The sequence below is a fragment of the Myodes glareolus genome, chromosome 12 (genome assembly GCF_982192425.1).
Source record: "Myodes glareolus chromosome 12, mMyoGla1.1, whole genome shotgun sequence".
NCBI lineage: Eukaryota > Metazoa > Chordata > Mammalia > Rodentia > Cricetidae > Myodes > Myodes glareolus.
Window position 1 is genome coordinate 60,923,549 of NC_142037.1, and position 27,437 is coordinate 60,950,985.

A 27,437-nucleotide genomic window follows, 5' to 3' on the forward strand; every position below is an offset into this window, starting at 1 on the left:
ATCAACATCTATTAAAATTTTCATGATTTGAAATCAATGGTAGATTCATATTCCAGTCAGAATGGTAAACATCTAATTTTGTATATACAACATTGGGATACACATGTGACTTGGACAGTGTCTTTCTTCTGAGAGAAAAACAATTTAGAAACCACTTCTGTGATAAATAGCATTAATAAAATAATAAGGTGTGATGTATATACATAATCACAATGCTGTGTATTTAAACACAGCACCAAGGAAAGATAATTTTGACTTGCACCTTACTGTTAACTTTAAAGAATGAAACCAAGGCCTGTGGTTTTATTCTTTTCTATTCTTTAGTATTAGCTGGCAATTCAATCTCAATTAGTACCAGTGCTTATATAACTTGGTGTATTTATAATCATGTTTAGATGACTCAGAGGTTATCCAATAAAAGAGAAAGTGTATTAATGAATAAAGAATTTCCACAGGATAAAAGCAAATAGAGTAAATTTGTGGAGTCAGGGGTATACAAGAAAAATAAGAGACCAAGCTCAACACATGCCATTTAAAAAATGTTTCATGACATTAAATATGATAATTATAGCAAAAAAATAAGTAGTTCAATTAAACTTGTAACTCAAGGATATTACATGTCTGTCAACCTGAAACACGGGGTTGTAGAATCCTCAATCGAATTTTCTATAGGATTCAGTGTTGTGGCTATTAGATTAGTTTTGTCTTCACTATCCATTCATTGTCATCTCTAGTTTTCATATTTTATTTCCCAGCCTTTTACAACAATATTCTGGAAAAATTAATCCTAATATATTGATACCTATTGCATGGCATTAGGCAAACTTCATATATCTGATACTTTTTGTCAAGAAAGGTATTTGTCAATCAGAGGACAGACTTCTGGAGTGGTACCCTCCTTCAATAATATGGTTTCCAGGGATCCAACCAAATCCTCAGGCTGTGAAGTAGTGCCTGCCCTCACTGGCTGAGTCAGACCTACAGTCCCCTCATAGCTTTGCGCATGGATGCTAAACAGCATTCATGGAAAACAGCTACTCATTTTCTCAAAAGAGATTTGCTCTTTTGCTGAGCCTCTGCATGAAATGACCCTTTTGCTTATCTAATTAATTCTTATATTAAAGTATTACTGAATAACTTAATTTTGCATAATAAGTTCTGTGTCAAATTTTATAATCTGTGGTGCAATGATCATTTATTAAATATGAGGGAAACAATATATGACACAGATTTTCTCCAATATTGAAGAAGAAATGAATGGAAATATTACAGTAAGAAATGTAGAAGCCTTGGAACTCTATAGACCATTAATGTTGAGGTAGTCTTTGTGGGGGCACACGCCTTTAATACCAGCACTCGGGAAGCAGAGACAGGCAGATCTCTGTGAGTTTACGACCAGCCTGGTCTACAAGAGCTAGTTCCAGGACAGGCACCAAAACTACAGAGAGACTCTATCCCAAAAAACAAAAACAAAACAACAACAACAAAACCCACAATAATAATACACAAAAAATAACCAAAAAATGTTCCTTATTGTTGCTATTTTCCAATAGTATCTGCACTTTAATATGGTAAATTTAAACACGAAGGTGACTACTACATTTCCATGGATGATCCAAAGAACTCATAGTGTTTTTTGAAAATATTTCCTTTTTTTTTCTCCCCAGGGGACTTAGTAAAACTGTAACGCATTTTAGGGAAATATTTCATAAGCATTTTCCTAGGGTTACTTAGTCTCTCTTTAAATAGAATTTTTTATTTAAGTATTTAAATATCTTGTTTTAAGACCCTTTAAAAACTTAACAAATACATTATTTTCTTTTCTGAATGAAGAAGATTGAACTCAGTATTTGTGCATGCTAGATAAGTAATATGTGTTCTCAGTTTCAAAGTAGTAATTCTTTTTTTTAATTTTTCCATTCAAAAATTTACACTTCCTTTCCTCCTCCCAGTCCCCTCCAGCTCCCCCACTCACTCTCTTCCCTTCCCCTTCTTGCATGAGAGGAACCATGCCCTGTGGGAAGTCCAAGGCCCTCCCCGCTACATCCAGGCCTAGGAAGCTGTGCATTCATATAGAGTAAGGTCCCAAAAAGCCAGAACATGCCTTAAAAACAAGTCCCAGTACTTTATCAATGGCTTCTCAGTCAGCCCCCATTGCCATCCACAATCAGAGAGTCTGGTTTGATCACATGCTTGTTCAGTCCCAGTAGTAATTCTTAGTCATAAAAACATTATTTGATTTTTTTCAAAATGGGTAATCTGGTAATTTACTTGTATAAAACTTGAAAAAAATATTTAAAAAAAACTGGCCAGCCAGGTGGTGATGGCATACACCTTTAATTCCAAAATTCAGGATGCAGAGACAGGTGGATCTCTGAGTTATAAGCCAGTCTGGTCTAAGGAGCAAGGTCTAGAACAGTTTCCAAAGCTACAAAGAAACCCTGTCATGGCCAGAAAGTATCTGAAAGATAACAAGAAGGCACAAGACATAGAAGAGTGTGGAAGGAGGAAAAGGAAAGGATATGCAATGATATTATAATCTCAAATATCAGAGAATAAATTTAGAAGTAAATAAGAGTTGAAAAACCATAACTACTCTTCAATATCACAACCCAAGACTTACTATTTGAAAACATATCTTTATATTTTTAGCATAAGTATTTATTATGGATAACAAAATAACATTTCAATTTCCTAATGAAATTTCTTTACAGAGTAGGAAATTCAAATGTACATTTCTGGTACTTTGGTTGTAGAAATATATAGATCAATATAAACTATTTCAGTAAGAAACGTGAATCTTTGCACAGTGTAGGCTTTGCTATTGATGAGAAATGTGTGTGTGTGTGCTTGCACATGCATGTGTGCATGTGAGTTCAGGTGTGCATGTGTGTGTAGCACACAGCACACAAGGAAGGAGGGCAGAAATTGACCTCAGGTATTTCCTCCTCAAAAACTGTCTACTTTAATTTGAGACAGAATCTTTCACTAGGAACAGGAACGCACCAATTAGGTGAGACCATAAAGCATCCATAGTCTTCTCCTCTCCACTTGCCCAGCTTTAAGATCACAAGTATGCCACTTCCTTGGATGTTTTTGGCATGGGTGCTGTAGAACAAACACAGATCCTGGTGCCCTCTAAACACCGCTTGCCACACCTTTTGAAATGACCACAAAGTTTCACTTAAGAATCCTAAAAGACTTAACGATCATGTATTTTTAAATCCGAAAAATATAATTTCAGTAAACTTTTTCATGTTCCATCATGCTGCAGAAGTGAAAATGGCCTTCAGTACATTGAGAAAGATAAACAATAACTTAAAATTTCAAAATTTACATTTGGGACATATAATTCTCTTTTAAATATGCTGTGAAAATTAAATTGTCACCTACCGTTGGACAACAGGAAAGTAACAGGTCACCATTCAGACATCCTTTCATGATCAGGGTTCATATTTTATTAACATTATACATTTAGGACATTTATGCTATTTTGCAGATGCAAGAATAGACATGTTTCATTTCCAGAACAAAAGAGACGGCAGAGAGAGAAATGCAAATTACCTTTTTCAATGTGAATTCTTTTTGACTCGTGTCCCATGTCATGACCAGCCAAATCTCCCTCCTTTGGCCCAGGAAGCACATTTGGTGATAAACCCATCAGCATCTGATTCATGGACAATCCATTCTGATGCACAGCTGTTAGCCCCCAAACAAGGAACAGACAGAAAACATCATAACATTGTGGTAAAAAATATATCATAAACATATGCTACCCAAACTTTGAAATTATAATCACTTAGTAATACTCCTGGGAGATTGCCAGCCCACAGTAATCCTTTAGGATAAGCAGGAAACACTGGAAATAACGCCACTGACTGTATCTATGGTTACATAAAACAAAATGTTTTCCATGGTTAGAATAATGTGGAATGTCCACATTAGTGCAATGACGGCCTATGAGGTATTCAATATTATGTTCAAGTTGTCTTCTTAGTATATAATTTCCCCCAATTTTGAAAAACTATGATCTCAGCAATAACATTCCCTTTAACGCTGTCTGGTTAAAATGAGTGATGCCCCAGTGACCTGCCACAGCCAGTATAGTTTTCTGTATTTAAGAGACTGAAGCTGCCGTTTTGGTATCCTTATTGTATTTTACTTCATAGAATATGGTGTGCCATAAGAACCTCAAAATTCATCTAAAGAGTAGTTATCAAAACTCAAATTCAATTAATATCTACCAAAGTATTGGAAAATAATTGTCTTCTCTGCTAGGGCCACAATTGAGATGATAAAACACTGCTGTAATTCAGATGACAGAACACTCAGGATCCACAGAACTAAGTCAATGAATTCACTTACTGAACTGGTCAAAAATAAATCTTGTTTATTTTGCATAATTTGAGTAAAAATATATTGAATAAAACCCTTCTTTCCTGGAAAAATAGAGAATCTTGTGAACAACATTGGATTGTATTAGAGTTAACATTGACATTCAACCTCGAATTATTTCAATGGTGAGTCACAAGCTAGGGATAGAACTTTTATGGACAACAGAGTACGTCATCCTTGTATATTTTTTCCCCACAGGATGTTTAATATCTCAAAACGTTAACAGTTTGTAGCCTTAAATGATATAGTCATCAGTATATATTCTCTATCACATTTCAGGATTCTCCAGATATACTATATAACAGCTGTAGCTCTGATGAAAAATTCAAAAGCTGAGTTTAACCATGAGGAACATCTCGATAATTCAAGATAAAGAGCTCTCTACAAAACAAATGTGCGTGTGTTTGCCACATTGTTAAGGTAAAAAATGAGGGAGATGAGAAAGACCTTGGAAGAATTTCAACATCTTTAGACAGAGACAAAAATGTTAACTGTGATATGTGATCTTTATTTTAATCTTGCACCAGATAAGAAAATCAACTTGCTCTTAAAAATATTAGTTGGAAAATTCAATACATGTGAAAATATCTATAGTTTTAAAATAACATAATAATAGTAAAATTTGATTGTGATCATTTTTCTGTGATTTTATGGAAAAAATTAAAACTTGTAGAAATTAAAAATTGAAACTGGAGTTACAGGTGGTCGTGACCTGATATTGGTACTAAAAAACAAACACTGGTTCTCTGAAAGAGCATTAAATACTATTAGCACTTGATCCATTTAACCACACCAAAGACCTAATATTGTACTTCTTTATATAAGTCAAAGACCTACTTCAAAATTTTAAAAATAACAGGAATATATGTATTTCTGATTTTTCCAGACAGAACTCCTAAAATTAAAGTTATTTAACCCAGTGATCATTTAAAATGAAGAGCAAATAGACTTTTGACATTTTCTGTGGTTAATTTAATTTCTGTTGTTTGTATTTATGTACCTTTATTCAATAATGATGAATGTTAAAATCAGATGATTTTAAAAGTGGCAGAGGTTTTTTCATTAAGAACATTCAGTTGAGTAAACCATAAACGACCTACTTAGAAGTTAGATAGCTGGGAATTGGCTGTGTACTTCAAAAACTAATCTGGAAGATTACTTACATTTTCTGTTTCATAGCTCAAATCTTTATGTGTAGTGTCAAAGAGAGGACGTTATATCAGAACCTGTTAATGCCGCATCATCCTTCACGGCATTCCAAACTGGGACACATAATTTTGAGGAATGGCTATCGCTAAGGAGCTTTGGTACATGACACATTTGAGATCTATTTGGAATGAGGGTATTTTGATTAGAAAGCCCAGCTGCACCTAATAAAGTTTAAGATGGTGACAAGCACAAGTGTGAGACCTACGGATTCTGTCGGAAGAACTCTCGGTCCGTGCAGGGGAGCTGGACACGCTGCTGCTGCGGTGTGATGATGGGTGGCTGCCAGGCCTTCGGCCCTCCTCAAGGGAAGGGGCAGGTGAGGGACTATCAGGAACACGCTCCTGCATTGTACAGAATGAAAGAAGAGAATAATAGGTCAATGTACTGCGTCTTGCTTTCATGAATGCTGTTTTTTTCTTAATAGAATTAGAAATATGAAAAGGACTGCCTCCAAAGGCCCACCGTGATTCACTATCACTTAATTGTACTAAAAGACATATTTAATCTTGACCAAAAATCGCAATCCTAGCCAATTTCATGTTTTTGAATCTCCTATCATCTAAATTAGTGAGATGAAACACTCTTAAAAAGACAAGGTAGGAAATTACAAATGTATTGGTAAACCTCAATATGGCCATGGCAAATAGTACTAATCCATTCTATGGGGAAAATATTAGGCCATAGAAAACAACTCAAAACTTTCAAGCAAGACCACCTGGACAATAAAGAGCTGATAGGACTAAGCAAGTCTGAGTTCTGGGCAGTTATTTTGAAAGCAACTTTCCGTGTGTTTCACTATTTAAGTCAACATTAGGCACCATTTACCACATACATCATGGATGTAGCTGACAAGAATATTATCAGAGTATTGGTAACAGCACTTTCAGGGCGACACCACCCGAGACACATGACGGACACAATTAATGCATTGTGGAAACGGAATGTTATTTAATATTGAAATTATTTTCTATGAATCAAATAAATCTCACTACTCAGGCCCCCCTTTCCGTTCAGTCATTTCTGTTCATCAAATATGTATCAGGTCGGTGGCAGAGAATCCTGTTGTATTGTTTCTCTCTGAATTCTATGAAGACATTTGCCTACAACTATGCCTATCATTCTGAACATGCTCTGTAGTCATGATACTTAATGTTATGTGAGAGTATATATACATCATACACATATAATGAGCTAGTATAAATGAGACTACAGATTAATAGATTAACCATTAGTTAACACTTTATACAGTTAGCAAAAAAACAAAAACAACGTTTCATCAGACATAGAAACTGACAAACTGTCTCTACAATAAATATATCTGAGTATATAAATATAGAAAAACTTCCATATTCAAAAAAATGGTATTCCAGAGAGGGAAAGTTTAGTGATTAAGAAAATTGGGGCTGTTACAGAGGGCCTGGGCTTGGTTCCCATCATTGGCACAGTTTATAGCCACGTATAATTTCAGTTGCAGGGAGTAAGACATTGTCCTTGTGGTTCTGCCAGCACCAGGCATACAGGTTATATGTAATATATATATATATATATATATATATATATATATATATATATATATATATTAAGTAGTAAGCAAAATCAAGTAACACCTGCATTGCACACCCTTTTTTCAAAGATCTTCATTACCAGTGAACACCTCCAACACCTCCAACACATATGTTGAGGATTTATTTTGCAGAACATTACAAATAAAAATGAAAGCAAGAGTAAAAATTTCAAAGCTTTGTTTAAAAGACCCATATCATAAATCAGTTCCCAGTGTGTGTCCTAAAGAACATGAAGCCTTATAAAGAACCTTTCTCCTCAAACAGTGTTGTGACGATTAAAGACAATGACAACAAAAAGAAAACCACCATTGTTATTCAAGACTAGGTGCAAGTCTATGAAATTACTGTGATGATGACTTGCTGAGCCTCAGGAGCTTTCAATAGGTCCATATAGGATTAACTTTTGGAAAAGACAATACAGGCACATTAAAGAGGAACTGTCAGAGACATTATTATACCTCAGCATTTTCCTTCACCATAGTTGATCAGATGCTAAGAATTGAGTGCTCTAATTTCTGCTAATAGAAAACCTGAGTGACATTTAGATGAATATAGGATACTTAGGCTCCAACTCAACTTCAGTGATCTTCCATCTGAAAGTCTGAAGATAAACAAATCACTGAAGAAAACAATGGGGAAAATGGGAAGAGAAACACACACACACATTGCATATTGTTCAATTTTATAGGCATCAAAGCTGCTCAGGACTCTTGGTTTCTCCCCACCTTTGGAAGTCTGCATGGCACCTTCTGTTACTATGAAAGTTAATGCTTAGGGAGGGGACATTCCGGTGAGTTCCAAGTCAAGGCTCTCTAAACTCTGTTTGAAGTGCATGGTATGTTAAGCAAGAAGATTTTTAATCTTCCATCTCTAGGGTCAAAAACGGGCAATAGTAATAGCCTGTACATTTTAGGAGTCTCTTTAACAGTCCTGACCAAAAACTCAAAAATGGGATTATTCATGCTTGTTGTTAGTGTTTTGAAAGGTAGTGTTTCTTTGGCTTAGAGGAAATGTTGTCAATCCATAAGGGAGAACTTCATTTACGTTAAATATTACAATTGTACAGAGGTTTATGTGAATTAGGTTTTTCCATTTGTTTGTTTGTTTGTTTGATAACGCTCAGAGAATAGTGTGGAACAGGGGGAGAAAGAGTGTAAGAGCCAGAGCATTTGGGAATGAGCTGTGAGACTGTGTCTTCTCCACACAATTGTGTCCCCTCCCTAAGGATTAAACTTCCTAGTACCAGAGGATGCCATGCAAGCTTTGAAAGGTGGGGAGAAACTGGTAGTCCTGCCAAGCTTTAATGCCTATGAATATCAGCAATATGGTGTGTGTGTGTGTGTGAAGCTAAACTCATCACATCTCACCAACACGACGATCTGAGCATTTGTTGAACAATGCCAACATAGACCTGCCAAAATAGAAGGGGACAAGTCCACAGTCCTCAACAAAGAACTATAGGTAACTGAAAATCCTGAGTTGGAGAAGTTGTTTTCCCTGGAGAAGAGATCATCAGCTTGATTTTCCAGTACCAAATAGTCAGCACTGAAAACAGAAGAGTATCAGTATCCAGACTAGGCAGGTTAGCCAAGCAGGTTAGCCACATGCCTTTAATCCCAGAAATCAGGAGGCAGAAGCAGGTGAATCTGTGTGAGTTTTGGGCCAGTTTGTTCTACAGAGTTCGTTCCAGGACAGGCAAAGCTACACAGATAACCTCATTTCAAAAAACGAACACAAAAGCCAGGAACAAAGAAAATCAATCAATCAATCAATCAAACAACAACAACAAAAAACAAAACAAAAAACAGCCCGAGCAGGTTATATTTAGACATATATTTATCTGCATATAACAACAAAAAATTTTCAAAAAATGAATTTGATAGAGAGCAAAGAAGAGTGTATGGTATGGTTGGAAGGTGAAGGACAGAAGAAATGATGTGATTATAATGAGAAAAAGGCTCAAATCAGATTTTAGAAACTAAAAATTGTCTTAAATTAATATAGTATTAATATATGTGTATTTATTATGGAGTATTAGGTTGAAATATTACTGTAGAATTTCTAAATTACATGGAAATCTTAGTGTAATAAACTTAATATAGATGAGTTGCATCCATAATCAGACCAATCTTCTAAAATTTACACAACTGAATATTAATTTGTGTGTAATTTTTTCTTTCTTAAAAATAGAAAAAATATTGTCTGTAATTCCAAGCATGTGTTTTGGTAGACCTATACCCATTTCCCTCTCTCCATTTTTTCCCTATCCTTACAGCAGTTTTCTTTCCCAACTTTGTATGTTTATTTTTTTAAACCCTGAGTTCAGTTAGCACCACCTCTATGTGACCAGGCATAGGAACACTTGCTAGAACATGCAGAGGCTCCAGTGATTTTGTCCGTGGGAAAAAAAAAAAAACTGTCTACTTCTGCAGGCATGACTGGCAATAAAAACAACTCCTAATTTAGACAGATTGGGTCTTCCAGTCTGGCTGAGTTTTAAATAAAATTTCTATTCAATAAGATTGCTAACACTTTATTCATATAATAATATAGAATTTGTACTTGAGAATGATAGTTGAATTTTATTAAAATAGAATCTTCTAAATTAACCAATATATCTTCTGTAAAACATGACATCATTGTTTCCAGTACATTGTTATATGTCCTGTAACAATCATGTTGTTACTTGCAATGGCATTTGTTCATAATGTGGCTGAACGGAAATAAAACACTATGTAGAATTAAATCAATTTCTGTAAAATCATTTGCAAATCTAACTTTCATGGCGTTATAAAGTTCATAGCAAGTTTAAATGGAAAGTAAGGGAATATGTTTCTTCGTGGATATTTAATTCTCAAAACCTAAGTATTTATTTATAAACTGAAACGACAATGGCTATATATGCCAATATAAAGCATTCCGTGTTTCTTTTAACATTTCGCATAAGTAGAAAAATGTCCTGTTATTCAATATGTGTGTCACAATCTCCTATGCTGTTTATTTCATTCATCAATCATTTACTTACTTCTTTATCCACTTAACATACCCTAAATATGACATAATAAACTAAGTAAAAATTGATTAAAACCTCAATATAAAATACATTTTTAATCACGGTTTAAAACTAGGGGAATTGTAAAATTTAAAACATTTAACTGGCTTTCCTTATTTGACTTTATTGTAGTTTTAGACTTAAGAACAGAGAATACTATGATAATCCATAAAACTTTCATTTAAAGAAAATATTTTATGCAAATTCTATGATTTAAAAGCTTAATTATTCAATTGAAATTCTTTATAAATTGAGACACAACATATTCAGTCATTTCCCTTAATATATAATTTCAGTTCTTAGAACATGATGTATTGTTCCTTGAAGAATTCCATTAAAGCGAAATCCATTGAACAAGTAAGATTTGAATACATTGTTGCACAATAAATTAATTTATTTCGACAGCTTAATTCTTTTATCATATTTATATGCTTGCCTTTCAAGGATATTCTATAGGATGGAGAATAATGAAGACAGTAAAGAATAGCTTGGAGAGAACCTTGTAATTATTAGTGAAACAAAATAGATAATGACTTTTATTTAGACATAATAGGAAAGAAGTAGTTCAGTGTCTTTGGGGAAACTATGTAAGCTGGATTTATAATTTCATTTGCTTGGTACCTTTTAACCTCTAAGCTTGGCCTGAGGTAGACCAGAGAGGAAGATTATTTAATACTTTGACACGCTGCTTTATAGTCCTACATCAACTCCACCAATCAATAATATACAATCTTTTGCAATGTTCCATCTTTATAAAACTCGCCACAATAATAAATGAAAATTTAAGAGAGTACTCTTTCCCCGCAAAAAGGTCGAACTAATAAAGCAATGGTATAAGAATAACTGCAAAGAGAAGCCTGCATACTGACGCAGAACAATAAGTATTGTTCCTCATGGTAATTTAAAATCAAAGGTAGAATTCAAAGCCACTGCACTCACATTGTTGCATCCCTGACTGATTGACTATTTTTGATGTGACATATTGGATATTTTCAGTACGACAAAGCATTGCTGTAGCTAACCTGTTCTCTACTACGAAAATAATGGTGATATTTCCCGAGAAAGAGTAAAGCATCACAACTGCTTTACTTCAATGAGGATTTCACAGAGATTTAATTAATTTAGTTCTCTATTTCATTTCCTTCACTCTCCGTAATTGTCTTTATTTCAGCTAGAGATCCTCTCATGGGGAATGGCATAGAAGTAGATAAAGAGCTACTTTTAATGTCAAATAACATCTTTCTAAAACTTCTTAGTTTACAAGTTGACATAGTTGGCCAGTGTTTCTGCTTAATACGTGACCAAAAGCCCATATTCCCATATTCTTGATTTTTCTATTGCTCACACTTACATTGTTTCATTTACTGCATAAAGATATAAAAAAGTAGCATTTATTTTTTTGCATTTGGAAAATGCTGAAAAGAATGTCTAAAACACATAATGAATGATGTCAACATACTTGTGATAACTAAGACAAATGAGGTAGTATTTGAAAACTCTATCAATTCCATGTCCTACAACGAGGGGCCAAAAAACATGGGTGATACTTTAAAACATTTTTTGGATGATAAAATAAAAGAAATATTCAATTTTGCTCAATTTAAACAAACAGGTTCTAGAAATATAATCTTAACTTTATTCTCCTCTTGCTTTTCAATGTGCTCTTTTACAGGTCTATTATTCATTATATACATGGTACTTCTGGCAGTCTTATTGTATTATAGAGCACAGAAATATAAAGTTAACCAAAACAAGAAATCAAACTATTAACTTGAAAATTATAAAACATTGTAATGAAAAAAGAATGCCAATTTTTGCTCCTTTCAGGCAGGTTCTACTATGTAGTCCAGTCTTTAATTGAACTCAGATCCTCCAGCCTCTGCTTCCCAAGGGCTGGAGATACAGATGTGAACTATCAGTCAGTACAAGCATTGCAACCAAAAGGTTGAATTCCTTCCATTCTAGCTGAAAGAAATGTTGGAATAAGGGCATGAACAGGAATTGGGTCAGTTCAGACCTGGTTTTCTTGCTGTTTGTTGTCATCTCTCTGCACAGCAAATATTTATAGCCAGATTTTTATTCGGTTAGGTACTGTACGTGTTCATAGAGACCACCCCACTCTAATCCTTTTATCTGTCGTTGCTTTAATGTGACTAAATGATATTTATCTTCTTTTATTTCTTAACTCTATGCAGAATTAGAGTTGGAGTCTACACTGAAGTTTGTTTGGCCTCGAATGTATTTTAAGGATACGGTTGCATGCCTTTCATAGCAGAGTGTCATACCTGCCTTTTATGACAGCAACAACCGCTGATAATCACACCTGTCATTCATCACTTCAAGGCATTTATAATATGGTGATTTTATCCCTTACTCATTTATAGGATAGACTAATTATAAGATCATAAAATTTGTCCTCTGTGGTATTTCTTAATTCTGGGATGTCATTTAAACAAAGAAGGAAGAAAAACACTTCCTCTCTTTTTAATTTACTTCTGCTTTCTTTAAATATGAACTGGACTCCAAATGAGTCAATTAGTTTTGTTTGTTGTTTCAACACAGGGTATCTTTGTGTAGCCCTCGCTGTCCTGGAATTTGCTGTGTAGACCAGGGTGGATTCGGTCGCCAAAAAGTCCACCTGTCTCTGCCTTCTGAGTGTTGGGATTAAAGGTGTGAACCACTATTGTTCAGCAGGAGGTCAATTGTTTTATAATTTTGTTTTTAGGTTAGAATAGGTGAAAAAATAAAAGTGAATAAAAGATAAAGGATTCTTTTAGGTTAAGATAGCTTGAAAAGAGAGAGAGAGAATGGAAGAAAACGGAGTCTTACAATATTTGTGACTATATTTGGTTAATATGATCAGGACCTTTTGGAAATCTGTAGACCAGATAGCCAAGAACATTTAAAAAAACACAAACATAGTCATAAGCTGTGTGCACTGCTTGTATAAAGAATTACAAATACAGTAAATAGTAATTGATTTATTATGATACTTGGACTAAGTAGTGTCATTATAAACTCCAGATAGAAGAGAAAGGCACTGCACAGATGTTAAACAACTTAGCATGAGCCTGGGAGGTGGTACAGCAAAAACACTAAACACTGAAATCCTACTCCAAGCTCCATTTTTAAACTACTGAATATATGTATTTCAACAAGAAACATTTCTTAAAATCATTGATATCATTACATATGTAATAAATAAAATTGAATCAGAACAGTGATTCATTGAGAGGTCTTAGTGGGTTGGGCTTAAAGTATCCCAAGAGAATCAATTAGCAAAGGATTCCAACCCACTAAAGAACTTGCTGATGATAAAAAGGAATAGATCTCTTGATTTGGAGTGCTTATTTGACTTAATAATTTAAGATAATGAAGGTAAACATTCTAAAATGTAGATATAATATAGAAATTTCATAAATAATAAATAATAATAAATAAATAATAAATTGTCTATTAGAGAGTTTTGGGTGTTAACATTTCTACATATCTATAGATTCTAAATTAAGGGACTAGAAATCAAATTTTTAAAAAGTAGCTAAACACAAATTTATATTGGAAACAACAGATTAAGAAAAAATTGACACAGTAGCATATTTCTGAAGTATTCTGAGAAAGATACCAGACTCTCTACTCCCAGAAACAACAAACAAAAAATCTTAGGACTTGTGTTTATATTTGTAGACTGCTGTATAAATTGTATAAATTGTGGTTTATGTCCAAGTACAGGTTCTTGGCTCTGATCAGTTTACTTCTACAGTAGTGTACAGAGGTAGAGGGCACCTTCAGGGAAAAAAAACCTCAAAATCAGTCAAAAAGCTTTTAGAAAATATTAGAATACAAGATCTGGAGACAGAGATACCATACACTCTTAAAATCTTTAATTGACTGAGTCAAAAAGAAGCAGTGGAAATCCTTCTTCTGAAAAAAAAATTAATTAGTATCAAAATACAATTTCCAATTTGATTAATAGATAAATTTGAATAATATATCTTCCTAAATGTTTATTTTGCTGAAATGAAGCACCGTTCAGTTTGTGTGTGTGTATGTGTGTGTGTCTGTATCTGTATCTCTGTGTCTCTCTGTGTCTGTTTGTAGATGGGGAAGCTGTCGGAAAATGTTTCTAAACCACAGAGGAAACTGGATTGCATGATATATGTATTGGTTAACCTTGGTGATAAACTTTAGGGGATGTAGAATCACCATGGAAACAAACTCCTGGAAATGTGTGTGGGGAAGTATTTAGATTTGTTTAGCAGAAGTTGAAGGCCTATTCTGAATACGAGGAGTATCATTGCCTGGGATCGGATGCTAGTCTGAGTAAGAGGGACTAGCTAGGCAGTAGCCCTCATCACAATTTCCCGTGGAGACAATGTAACAAGCTTCCTTCAGCTTTCCTGCCATGACTTCCTTATCATGTTCAACCTTCAAACTGTGTGCCTAAAGCAACCTTTCATGTCTTCGTGGTTATGGTAGGGTATTTTATCACAACAGTCAGAAAAGTAACTAAAACCACCCAAAAATTTCAATTTTATTGTCACTTTATATTCAGTGAATGGTAACAGTAAAAACACATTGACCTCACTGATATAATAGACTCATATACATTTTACAATAACTTAAAATATATCTATAAATGTATAGGTCTTATGAACTTAAGGTGAAATTCTAATTCTCTTAACAAATTTGCCCATTGTTTTTTCTTTAAATTTGCCCATATAAACCATTCCAGTCTCCTGAACTAACCACTGAAGGTTGCACTTCTAAAAACAATATCACTGCTCTAGGCTCTTCATTTAGCTATGTTTCCCTTGACATTATGTTTTAATTCTGAATATTCAGTAGATTTAAATTTTTCTCTCTCTGTCTCTAGAGCGTTTGAATTTCTTTTGTTTTATTTTTGAACTGTCACAATTATCCACAAGATTGCAAGAGTCACAAGAAATTAAGTCATCAGATATCTGCCGTCGAAACAAACCATTCTATATCAAGGATGAGAGAGCACTATATGTGTGTGTGCATGTGTGTGTGTGTGTGTGTGTGTGTGTGCGTGTGTGCGTGTGTGTGTGTGTGGTGCTAGGTGAGTAACTCCTGTGTTGCTAGGCAAGCAATCTTCTAATTGAACTGTGACATTCTCAGCCCCAATAACAAGTTTTACCTAACACTGTCTTTACACATGAAAGCAGTCATAGACATTATCCAAATTACAAAAAAAGGAGTATGTCTTCCTCAAACAACCTTTATTTATACAAGTTAAAAGTTCAGCTTTATAAAATTTACATCTATGATACAATAATGTTATGTTATTTTTATTCACTTCCATATGAAAAGGCTTTCTACTCAAGGTCATATTAGGTATAACAAAGGATCGATTTTATTTCCTGAGACAACAACTCATAGGTTGAGACCCTGGTTCAATTTGAGAGCAGTATTCAGTATGTCATTGAAGAAAAGTATCAGGGCATTTTGTTTTGTAAGAAATAAGGAATAGAGGAATCTTTTATAATATAATACCCTGAGAGGTTTATTATTCACTTTTATTTTATATAACATACTTTTATTTCCATTGTCCCTTAGTTTGTGCTTAATTTTAATCCCTATCATCACGTTTAAAACATGAACTACTTGTTCAGCATGTAGAAAATCCTTCACATTTATGTTTTCTCTTCAGTAGCTATTTCTTTTGATATGGAGTTAATTCTTTAGTATTTAACATTATACTTTCAACTGGTCTTTAAATCTAGAATCTTGTCAAGCAAATCAGCTTAAGGCACCATTCTAATAACCCACTGGGGTCCATTATGTTCAATGTGACATCTCTGTCAGCCATTTTCTTTGGGAAAAATAAAACTTCCCTAAACTCCATTTAATTAGTAAGACAAAGTAAGTTTTCTAAATGAGATTTGAGCAAGGGAGTGTACTAATATCACACACAGAAGCTTTGGTCATTAGCTTAGAACCTGGTTCTGTCACTGAGCATACGCAGGTTTTAGATGTAAAATGAATGCTGTCTGTCAAGAAAGAAGCCCTCTGAAGATGGGTTTTTCAACAGTTCTACACACTAGTTGGTCTTTCCTTTGATAGTGCAGTGGGAACTGTCTGCTCTCTGCAATTAATCTCAACTATAGCAAAGTTTCTCCTGTCCTTGTTAGCATCCTGATTTATACCATGATCCAGAGCTTCCTCAACTCTATCTGTTGCCAATTTCTGAAAATATTTGTCCCAAGAGATGAGGAAGTGGCATATCAGCATGACTTAGTAGGTGCTGGCATGCTTTTGAAGACATAAAGCTCCGTTACTTTGTTGTCCCCTCTTTGGACATTTCCTTCCTTCCTAGATCTCCTTCCTTTGCATTCTGCAACTTAGATCAAGAAACCACATAAATATTTTTGAATTTGTAACAATATAGTTATGGGTAGATACCTAAAGACAATTCCAAAAGAAAATTAACTTCTTCCTCCTACTTAGCTCAGTTTAAACACAGTTATTAAAAGCTGCTTCCAGATTGCAATATTACAGTTAACATGAATTGTTGCACAGACAACTGCATGTAGATAGAAAAGTAGTAATCCAAATCTCCTGATATTCCTCCATGTTTTCAAATTAAAAATATAGAAGGTATAACCTCCTAATATATAACTCTACTTTTAAACTGCTAAATCTGTGCCCTAGACTTTTTATTGTTATGTTTTACCTGAAAGAGAAACTGCAGGATGTTTACATTTGAAAATTATGTAAGTATACTAAATGGTTCTATGTGATTTTTTGAAACATGAATAATTGCCTCTTTTTATAGAAACAGCTTATTTTTAATTATGTTACAGGTAACTTTGTGTCTGTCTGTGTACATACAAGTGTATGTGCTGCCAGAGTCCAGAAGAGTGTGTCAGGTCTCATGAAGATTGAGTTACAGGCAATTGTAACATGCTTGAAATGGGAGCTAGGAACCAAATTCAGATTTTTCTCCATGAGCAGTAAGTGTATGCTCTTAACAATAAATCACATCTCTAGCCCCAACATCTTATAATTAAAACTAGTATTATAAGTGTTAAAATAGCATACAACACAAGAATAAGCATTCTTTTCTCTCTACTTCAAAGATCATTTCTATGAGATTTTATACATGTCATATTCTTAGTGCTAAGTTTTCAAAAGTAGTAAGTGTAATAATGGCAGAATGTCTTTTGAGGAAATGTGACCTCACTGGCTTGCTCCCAGGGAGTAGATTTTATTAGTCGATCTTGGTGTTCTGCAATGAAATTTGATGCCTCTTCTTATCCAATATTTATACTTTGAAAACTATATGAGACAAGCCTCTTCATCAACAGAAACATTTTTAAACAAAAAAATTCTTTTTAAAGTAAGTAAATTTTTTTAACATTCTTCCAGCATTTTTGTTGGTATGATTTTTAATTTTTAAGACAAAGTTGAACTCAGTATTAGTCCAGCTAGCCACTAGCGTGAGGATCTCCAGTCAGCCTCCCACACACTGGAATTACAGCTGCATGCCACCACACCTTATTAGTACACAGATAGGTTGGGTAGGACATACTCCAAAGCTGCAATGGATTGACATGTATTATAGTAAGAAAAATACAGGTTATTGTCATACTAAAGGATGACAATGCAGCAAAAGCTATTATTCACTCACTTTAGAAATTGATCTACTTTAAAAAACTCTTTTGTTATTTCTTATTCTTCACATCATTTGACAATTTCAATCTAAATGCATGTTGTAATATAGTAAAAAATGATATATTTATGCATCTATCATGCATGTACACATACTTAAATTAATAAACACATAACAGAGAGTGAATATGATAAATATATAATATCCACATGTATAAAGTGTACATAATTACACTACTCTCCATTACAGGATATTCTAAAATGTATAAATACTCAACTTCATTATTTTACACACTGTTTAGACAATCATCCATATTGAAATAATCACATTTTATATGCTAACTACAATGAGAAAGAGTGTTTTATATTTTCAATGTGATGTGTTTAATAAGCGACAGAATTTTGCTCCCAAGGTTGTCTGAGTGTCCATACCTAAAGGCTTGTTAGACTATTGATAGACCTATATACAAACATCCATGTGGGTAAGAGCCAAGAGAAGTTGAACCATATAACTTACTCCCCTATGTTCTTTGTATTAACCAAGAATTTAAACTTGCTCAAGCTAGTTTTAATATCTTACCTTACTATATGTAGTTTTGTTTTTCCATTTACACTCACAGATTTTAGAGGTGAGATTTACTTATGGGGATAAAACAAATGTACAAAGGTTTGGTAATTTAAGATGAATATTCCAAATCAATAATATGATGAGACAGTTACCTTAATAACTGATGTCTCCACCCTAGATGGAGGACTTTGAACTTGTGCCGCTGCCGCCATATTTGCAATGGTACTAAGGTGGTTCATCTGGCTCATTGCCATGGTGACAGATGCTGGAGGTAGGCTTACAGGGATTAGAGGATGGGGCATCATCATAAAAGGAAGTTCCAGTCCTAAAAACAGAAAACACATAGATCATCATTGATGCGCTCCAGTTGAAATTATCAATGACATGTCATTAAGAGTTAAACCACTAGAAAATACTTTAATAGTTATGGTCAAGGAAAAAAACGTTTATTTGTATACAGTAATATTCACTCGTGACTGGGAAGTTAAGTTTACAGTTTGTTGTCATAATTCATCACATCATTGTGTGTGTGTGTGTGTTTGTGTGTGTGTGTGTGTGTTTAATACAAATATTCTATTCTTGGCTTTATTATTCCTCTGGGCAATGTACCAAATTATAGACATGCTATAGTTTTCATTGATTAACTGTATATTCTTTTACCATTCTGCTAATCATTAAAGCAAAAAATTTAAAACTACCACTTTTAGTGCTAAAAATTGCCATCGTACCATTTGGCAGAAGGTGGCTGTGCTGAAGATGGTTGAGAGGATGACTAACGGGAAGGCTACACGCAGCAGGCATGCGGGCATGTGTACCAGGCGCCTGAGATCCCTGGGATGGGGAAGAGTGCAGTGTTTCCTTATCCCAAGAACCACCACTGCTGCCTGTGGGGAACGAATATAAATTATTTGGATATAATATTAATCCAAATCATCCCGAACACTAACTTTAAATGAGATCTGAGAAGGATTAAGATTAGGGAACTAGCAATTTTGCTTGAAGGGAAGGTAGCTGAAGTAAGAAAACTTTTCCCTGACCTGTGTTTGCTCATTGTTTTCTTATTTCTTAGACAGTAAGTCAAATTTGAGCAAAGTAATACTTTTGAAACATTTAACCTACTTGGAAAGTCTAATCCTGTGTGAACTAACCAAGTTAATAATAATTTGTCTTTGCCACATAACAAACTCTCCTTTGATCCAGAGTAGAATACATGTTATACAATGCAAAGCTATTCTTTTAGTAAAGGGTAACCTGATCAAGATTAAGTTAAAGTGCATGACTTAATTCAACCACAAATACAAAAAGAAAATGGATTCCTAAGAACAAAATTTGATTAGGCAATGAACAAAAAACACAAAATCACTTTAGGAAACTCAATATCAAAGCAATATAACAAAGGAGTGTGAATGGGCACATCACGGGCTTTCAAACAACAAGAAATGCAAATTTTGAATTGAAGCAATATCAGTTGTCAAAGTTAACTGTTCATTGTAGAACAGACACTTCAATATTCAGGACAATGTCCAAATAAGTGTTGTCTTTCCACAGCTATTCACCTTATATTTCTGTGTAACGATTTCTTAGAAGGAATTTACAAATCATGTCTTCATATTAGCTAGGCAACATGAATACATTCTTCTAGCATATTTTAATATGAAATTATCCATTTATTTTTCAGATACCTTATGAGTTTATTTTAAAATAGACAAGACTATCAAGAAGATAGAAACAGTGAAGTTGGTAAAACTCCAATTTAATGCTTCAACTCTACAAAAATCTGTGCTGTAAAATCTCTATGACATAGTTTTCAATGAAGTCTACTTAGTTACTGCCATAATACTTTTCCTTTACTTCATGAAGACAGTTAAAGTTCAGTATAAATTCAAACTCATTAACTCAATACTCTCTGCATCTCAGAGCAAATTGTTCAGAAGTGGGTAATGAAAACTCAATTCAAATTCTTCAGCAATCAAACAAAGCCATTTTATTAAACAATGAAAAGAATCAATTAAAATGGATATCTTTATTATTTTACTACAAACCATGACAGTTTTGGTTTTACAAAGTTCATAGCTTTATTCAGAAATGCCTCACATAAAAGATATTTCTCCAACCTGCTTCTACATAAAAGTTCATTTTCATATTCAATAAATTTAGATACCTTATTCTTCTACACAGGATTCTTTTTCTTTTCCCAGCAAATGTGAAATAACTGGACAGATGTGATCTTTCCAAAAGTACCATGTCAAGAGAATACTGGGATCAGGCACTCCAAATAAAATCCCTTTGTTTTACATATTTAAAACACAAGAAGTGAAAATTTTAAGATAGTAAATTTAAAGGACAAACGGTAACTCAAATTCTGTTTGAATACCTGTGGAAAGATAACACTTATTTTCCCATCTCTGCAGCACCCCAATCTGTCAGATTCTTGGTATACAGAGCTGTCAGCAGGCCACATGAGTGTTTTTCTCTGGAAGTTTCTTATGCTACATTGAATTTCTCACTACACGGAAGGCTCTCAGTCATCTCCACCAATCATCATTTGTTAAAGACTCATGATGTTAGCTCATTTAGGTAATAAATAGAGCAAACAATTAGGAATTAAGTCTGATGAAAAATATACAATATATAACCAAGTCAGCTGTAAGTGATTTTTGCATTATTTATAGCATACTCCTTCTCCATTAGCGTGAACGAATGAGAAATGAAAAGCGGCTGCTGAAGAACAAGACATGCTTACAATTAGTAAAGGTATAATCTCAAGCATTTTCATTTTCTACAATATCTGTAACACTATAAGCAAGTATATAAATACACACATGTATATATACTTTGCCTCTATATAATAAATATCCCCAAATATTTAAAAATAATAATCACTTTACACTGTATTTTATTTGAAATAGAATTCATCAGATTCCCCCTCTTTTCCTTTCCTCCAACATCTTCCAGCTCCTCCTTTTTGAAGCCTCTCTGTGCCTCCACCGCTCAAGTTGATACCCTCCTTTTTCTATTATTCTTATGTCTGTGCATGCATACACACACATATATACATATACAACTTGATGAGTTCATCTCATGTTGTTTGTGTGTAAATGGTTTCAAAGCTAACCCCTCTACTATGGGCAATCACTAAGGGGATCATACTGAAAGGGGACAATACTTCTCCCAACAATTATTGGTTGCCTATAGTTCTCTGTGTTGGGGTAGCACGCAACAAAGTTGCTCCCCTTCCACGTTATCAAAGCCACTGCTATTGCCACAGTTACTTGTAAAACAGAAGGGAAAATGTTGGCTTTAAAAAATAGAAAACGTTAGACCATTTTGGTTGCAGGAAAGAGACATAAAAAGATACCAATTCGGTTTTCCGCTTCAGTTTCTCAAGAAGCATTTTCTATATTTTACTGATATTCAAAGTAAGATGATTCCGATACAGCCTTTTCATCTTGAAAGAGATAATCAGTTGTTTCTAACTCAAAGAGTATTTAAAAATATAAAGTGGTAAAAGTCAAAGAAAGATTCGTGGGCTCCTTGAAAAACTCATATTGCTTGGTTTTTCAAAGCTTAGAATTTTCAACGATACTTTAATGGACTTAGCCAAAGGTATTCTCCCCAATTTGAGGCAGATCATGAAGGAACACAGGCTAGATAGTGGATGTATAAGGCTGTATACACTGGTAACAGCAGGACACAAAGGAAATTGTTATGTAATGAAGCCAAGCAGTCAAGCCATAGGTGTGATGAAGTACATACACCGTCGCCACATTTATTTTTTTTAATTTTTAAACTCATAATAATCTTTTACTTGCAATTTCTATCTCCATCCATGATTTAAAGTTTCCTTCTGAAATATTAACTTGAATTCAGAAATTTACTTTTCTATAAATTTTGGTTTATTTTTAGGAACAAGCTCTTAAAATGGAATTTATAATATTATTCTCATTAAAAAGAAAGATAATTAACTCAGATTTTGAAACACAATTCATAGATAAGACAGGAAATAGAAAGTGTCTTGAAAATATGCTTAATTTTTCCTTATTAAATTGCAAAAATGAGTATATGAATGAATGGCACAATTTCTAATCCTACTATAAATAATTGTTCTACCATTTAATTTATTCCTTTAATTCTTATATATACCCAATATTGATTCCACAACAGTTAACTACATTATTCTCAAATATTTTAAATAGAGTACACACAAAATAATATAACAGAAATTATGGTGACCTGTAAATCTTGTTTTAATTATCACACATTAAAATTTAAAAAATATATTTGAATATTGTTTTCATTTATACCTCAGGGACATAGAATGTGTTCTTCTGATTTCTCACAGGTTGACCGTGATAAAGAAGACAAATCTCTAAGGGATTAACAGTCACAGTACTGCTTAGTGAGTGACAATGACAGGCTGTGAAAGGAACCTGACATTGTCAGGATTCTTTGACAATGAAAATGTCAAGAGTGGGTGCTTACTGCATACCAGTGGAGACCACTTAAGAGGATGTCAGCTTGATCCAACAGTGAAAACATGGCTACTGAGCAAAAGCAAACACTGGTCACAGATTCTACTAGCATTCAACTGTTACTTCAGAGATTAGAAAAACAGATAAAGGATTTTTTTAGGGGAAACATTTCATCTGAAGAGAAAAATAACACATAAAGTACTATGTGTACTTTATGCCGGTTCTAATGTAAACTTAGAAATAGTCCTAATGTGAACTATAAAACAGAGTCCTTCCGTCTGTCTGTTTCTGTCTGCCTCTGTCTCTGTATCTTTCTGTCGCTCTCTGTCATCTATCTTGATCTATCTATCATCTCTCTCTCTCTTTCTCTCTATCCCTTTCTCATTTACCAGCTGTGCCCATTTGATTTAACACGTAAATGCTAAAATTATCTAGGGTTTTTGTTTGGCAACATCACATTGTTTTAGATAAAATAAAATGAGCAATTTTCAATCATTAATATCGGCCTTTCTAATTTCCAAAGGGTAACTACAGGACACGAATCCGCAGGCTACAATGTAATGATTAGAAGAATAATTACTTAAGGGCATCCTCTAAACTGGATCACTTTGTGAAACTAGGGACCAAACTTGAAGACCTGAACTTTCTTCAAGTGTGCTAACCCACTAAGAAGCATCCCTGTGAAACGGCAACACCTTTGAGACCTAGTTACTAAAACACATAGCTGCGGATCGTTGGAAAGTCATGAAAAACAGGAACAGCAATAAGAAACTGAAAATAGAGAAGTATTTCAATTTTAAGTTACTAGGAATTTGAACTCATGAGAAATATTAGAATCAATATTTTGTGCTTGTGTTGAATACAGATCTTGACATACTTTTCCTCTTTTAAATCTAACTCCAGAAGGTTTGATGCAACTGAAAATAAAAGAAGTAAAGCCATTACTATCAAGATAAAAGGTTAAGTAGTATACGTGCAGAAAAAAGGAGTAATTATATCAGAGAAGACGGTGCTGTTTGATGCTATGGCTGTCGTAAGACTCATTAGCACCACACTGTCACTGTTAACCAGATGAAACAGACCCCTGAAACAAAGCAAAACAAATCCAGTGAACCAGAAAACACTTCCATAGGATTCAATGCAAGGGAAGAAAGAGTTGCTAAATTCTTTTATATTTATCAAACTTATAAATCCTGTTAACATATGTGTTAATCTGATTGTAAGTAAAAGTCAAGTGATTTATTTTCCATGGAAATAACGTTGAGCACAGATTTGTTTATTTCCACAGCTGAATTAGACTTTGTGGCAGACATTGATATAGAAATGACCCTACCAGGTATATATGTGAGCTGTCAATCTAAAATATAATCAAACACTTCCTCAAAATCAAGTCCTTTATTATATCATAGCTATATATCTCCTAAACTCTTAAACTACTAACGGCATATATAGTGTCTTTCATTTCCTAATTTAATGTGAACAATTATCATGAAACAAATGTACTAGAAATTATTCTCTCTAGTAGGTTTTATATTTCCCAATAGCTTTGCTATCATATCAATGAAAAGTAACAATTGTTTTCCCCATAATCTTTTTAATTAGTGGCATACAACACTAATTTTGGGTAAGAATAAGTTATTAAGTTATAATTTTGTGTAATGCCAAGACAAGTTAAAATCAGTATTAATTTCCATTACTTCACACAAAATTTGAGATTCAAAAAAGCATATTTGACATAAAATAGCTATCCAGAAAACATAATTCCCTTTTAGAAAGGATTGCTTGCCCATAGAAGTAATACTGATATTTTCACATGTATGCCACTCAAGGTTAATTTATTTCCCTTACACACCGGAGTAAAGCTCAAGGAATAATATTATCAGCTAGTTGTCCAAGCCAGAAACACAGGGACAATCCTTATCTTCTCCTTTCTTACCTTTGATGTCTAATTCCTTTTATATCTGGTTGATTGCATCTTGTAATTTATCTGTACACTTTTTCCATCTGAACTGCTACAATCAATTTGAAGGAGATGAAATTTGTACTATAATGTACAAATCCTAACACCGTCATTTTCTTCCTTAGAAATCTTAATGATTTGCCATTTAAGAAACTAAAATTTGGAAGGTTGTTTAGATATGATGGGTTGGCTTGTGTTTCACAGTTATCATAACATCCCTAGCATATAAAAGATAAAATAATCTAGTAGGCTGTTCTTCACTTGAAAATTAGAATCATGATCAGTCTATTTTATTATTTTTATAGAGCTATATATTATATGTAATCAATGTGCAGATAGAATACAAAAGGTAACTACAAATAGATGATGATCACAAGCAAGTTCCTTTTTTAAATAAAATTAGAGTTAGAAAAAGATAAAATATATGATATCTATATGATAGCTTTGAAATAAAATTGTTTTATATGCAAATGAAGATAAAGTAAGTGAAAATGAAAATGAAGACGTAGGATATGGATTGACAAAGAAAGGTATGGGCCCATCATTGAAGAGGCAGTGATGATGACCATGGAAATATCTGATGTGAAATATGAACTTCCCATTAACAGGCTTGGTGCTAAGCTTGTGCATGTAACCAAATGAATCTTATTTATTTATTTATTTGTTTGTTTGTTTATTTATTTATTTTGGTCTTTTGAGACAGGGGTTCTCTGTATTACTTTGGATTCTGTCCTGGAACTAATTCTTGTAGACCAGGTTGGCCTTGAACTCACAGAGATCTGCTTGCCTATGCCTCCCAGGTGCTGGGATTAAAGGAATTCGTCACCCCTGCCTGGCTTTTTATTTTATTTTTTTTAAAAAGATTTCATTGCAGTCCAACTGGCCTTGGTAAACTCTGTTTGGATACTCACCTTCCTGGACCTGGAGGGAGCGGGGAGGAACTTGAACTTCCCACAGGGCAGAAAACCCTGACTGCCCTTAGGGACAAAGAGGGAGGAGGAGAGGAAGGGGGGGAGTGGGAGGGCGTTGGGAAGAGGGGCGTAAATGAAAACTTTTTATAATTTAATAAAATTACTTTCAAAAGAAAAAAAAATGTTCAGTATCAAAAAAAAAAAGATTTCATTGCATAATTCTGACTTCTCTGGAAATCACAGTGACCTACCTACCTCTACCTTCCAATTCCTGGGACAAAATACAGGTGCCACCATACGTTACATTTTGACAAAAACAAAATTATGATTACTTCTGAAGCAAACATATTAACAGTAATGTTATGAAAATATTTAACCTGACCTCAACCTAATCCCCGATATCATGAAATTAGAATATTAAAAACTATTAATCAACTTAGTGAAAAAAGAAAGGCATGAATTAAGATTAGTTCAGTTTTGATAGGATTACTTAAATATAAAATGATATTAAATATATTCTATTTTAGAATATATTAAATAGAAATATAATAATGCAATCTGAAAGTGAAATAGATTCAGAAGGAGAATTTAGAAATATTTACAGGATAATCTTCAGATATGTCAGGGTGTATGTTGGTTTTTATTCTGGAGAAGTGAATCAAGCTTAAACAAATATGATTGCCTGATTCCCACCATTTGATAAAATGGCATCTTTTATATTTAAACATGTAGAACCTCATGTTTTCCTACTGTTAGTTAAATGATCATGGTGCTATCATGTTGGCAAAGGTTTTCATTGCACTGTTTTCCAGGATGTCTTCCACAGATCTTCATGTGATATGTATTTATATAGACACAAAACTGTATTTGTCCATGGTTAATATCTCAGCAAGCAATGTAGTTTTATTTACTCAATATATTTCTCTGTTGCATGTCTTATGTTTGTGGTATGTATGTTTGTGGGTGTGGTGTATGATGCTCAAAAGTGGGTGTGTTCATGTGTGTCAGGGGAACAAACATACATATTGAGACCAGAGATTGATGTCTTTTCATCTTAAATATTCATGTAAGGCCTCTTAATTGCCAACTCAGCTAATCTAGGTAGGCAGATTATCTCAAATAAAATTTATCTCTTACTCTAATGTTATGGGACTGTTAGTCAGCTGGTCCACCCGGCCAGCATCTAAGTGGGTGTTGAGGATAACTGTTTCCTAGAGACAGAGAAAGAAGCCATAGATTTGGACTGGTGGAGAGGTGTGGAGGTTCTGAGAGCACATGGTGGAGGAAAAGTGTAATCAGAATACAGTGTATGAACACAATAATAAATAAATAGACAGAGAGACAGTCAGTCAGTCAGACTGAAAGATCATATTAAAATAACAACAAAGAGTTACTTGAGATCATAGCTCAGACCCTCATGCCTACCTGACTAGCAATTTACCTACTGTACCAAGGTCAATACTGAATTCTTTTATCTACTCATCTCCCTGTATCTGTCTAGTGTTTATGCAATTCCCGATTATCTGCTTGGTGTCCAGCATATGCCAATGATGAGCACATGGATGTTTTCCATTGTGTGTATTGTGGTACAGTTTTGGTCAAGTACTGATAGACGATTAAATTATGTGCTGACTGTGACCTTCAATACTTTTTTTTTGATCATTAACTATCAT

General features: G+C 33.9%; 1 protein-coding gene across 2 annotated transcripts in view; it reads right to left on the reverse strand.

Moving 5' to 3' along the window:
• The window catches only part of Dach1 (dachshund family transcription factor 1), a 375,243-nt gene that overhangs the window by 107,741 nt on the left and 240,065 nt on the right, over positions 1-27,437 (reverse strand). The window contains exons 4-7 of one of the 2 annotated variants that reach the window (XM_085698263.2): positions 19,150-19,305; positions 18,574-18,746; positions 5,810-5,945; positions 3,565-3,699 (exon numbers count right to left, since the gene is read on the reverse strand). In XM_085698263.2, coding sequence (XP_085554389.2) covers positions 3,565-3,699; positions 5,810-5,945; positions 18,574-18,746; positions 19,150-19,305 — 600 coding nt within the window. The remainder of the gene's footprint in view (positions 1-3,564; positions 3,700-5,809; positions 5,946-18,573; positions 18,747-19,149; positions 19,306-27,437) is intronic. The other variant, XM_085698264.2, reaches the window with a different exon arrangement.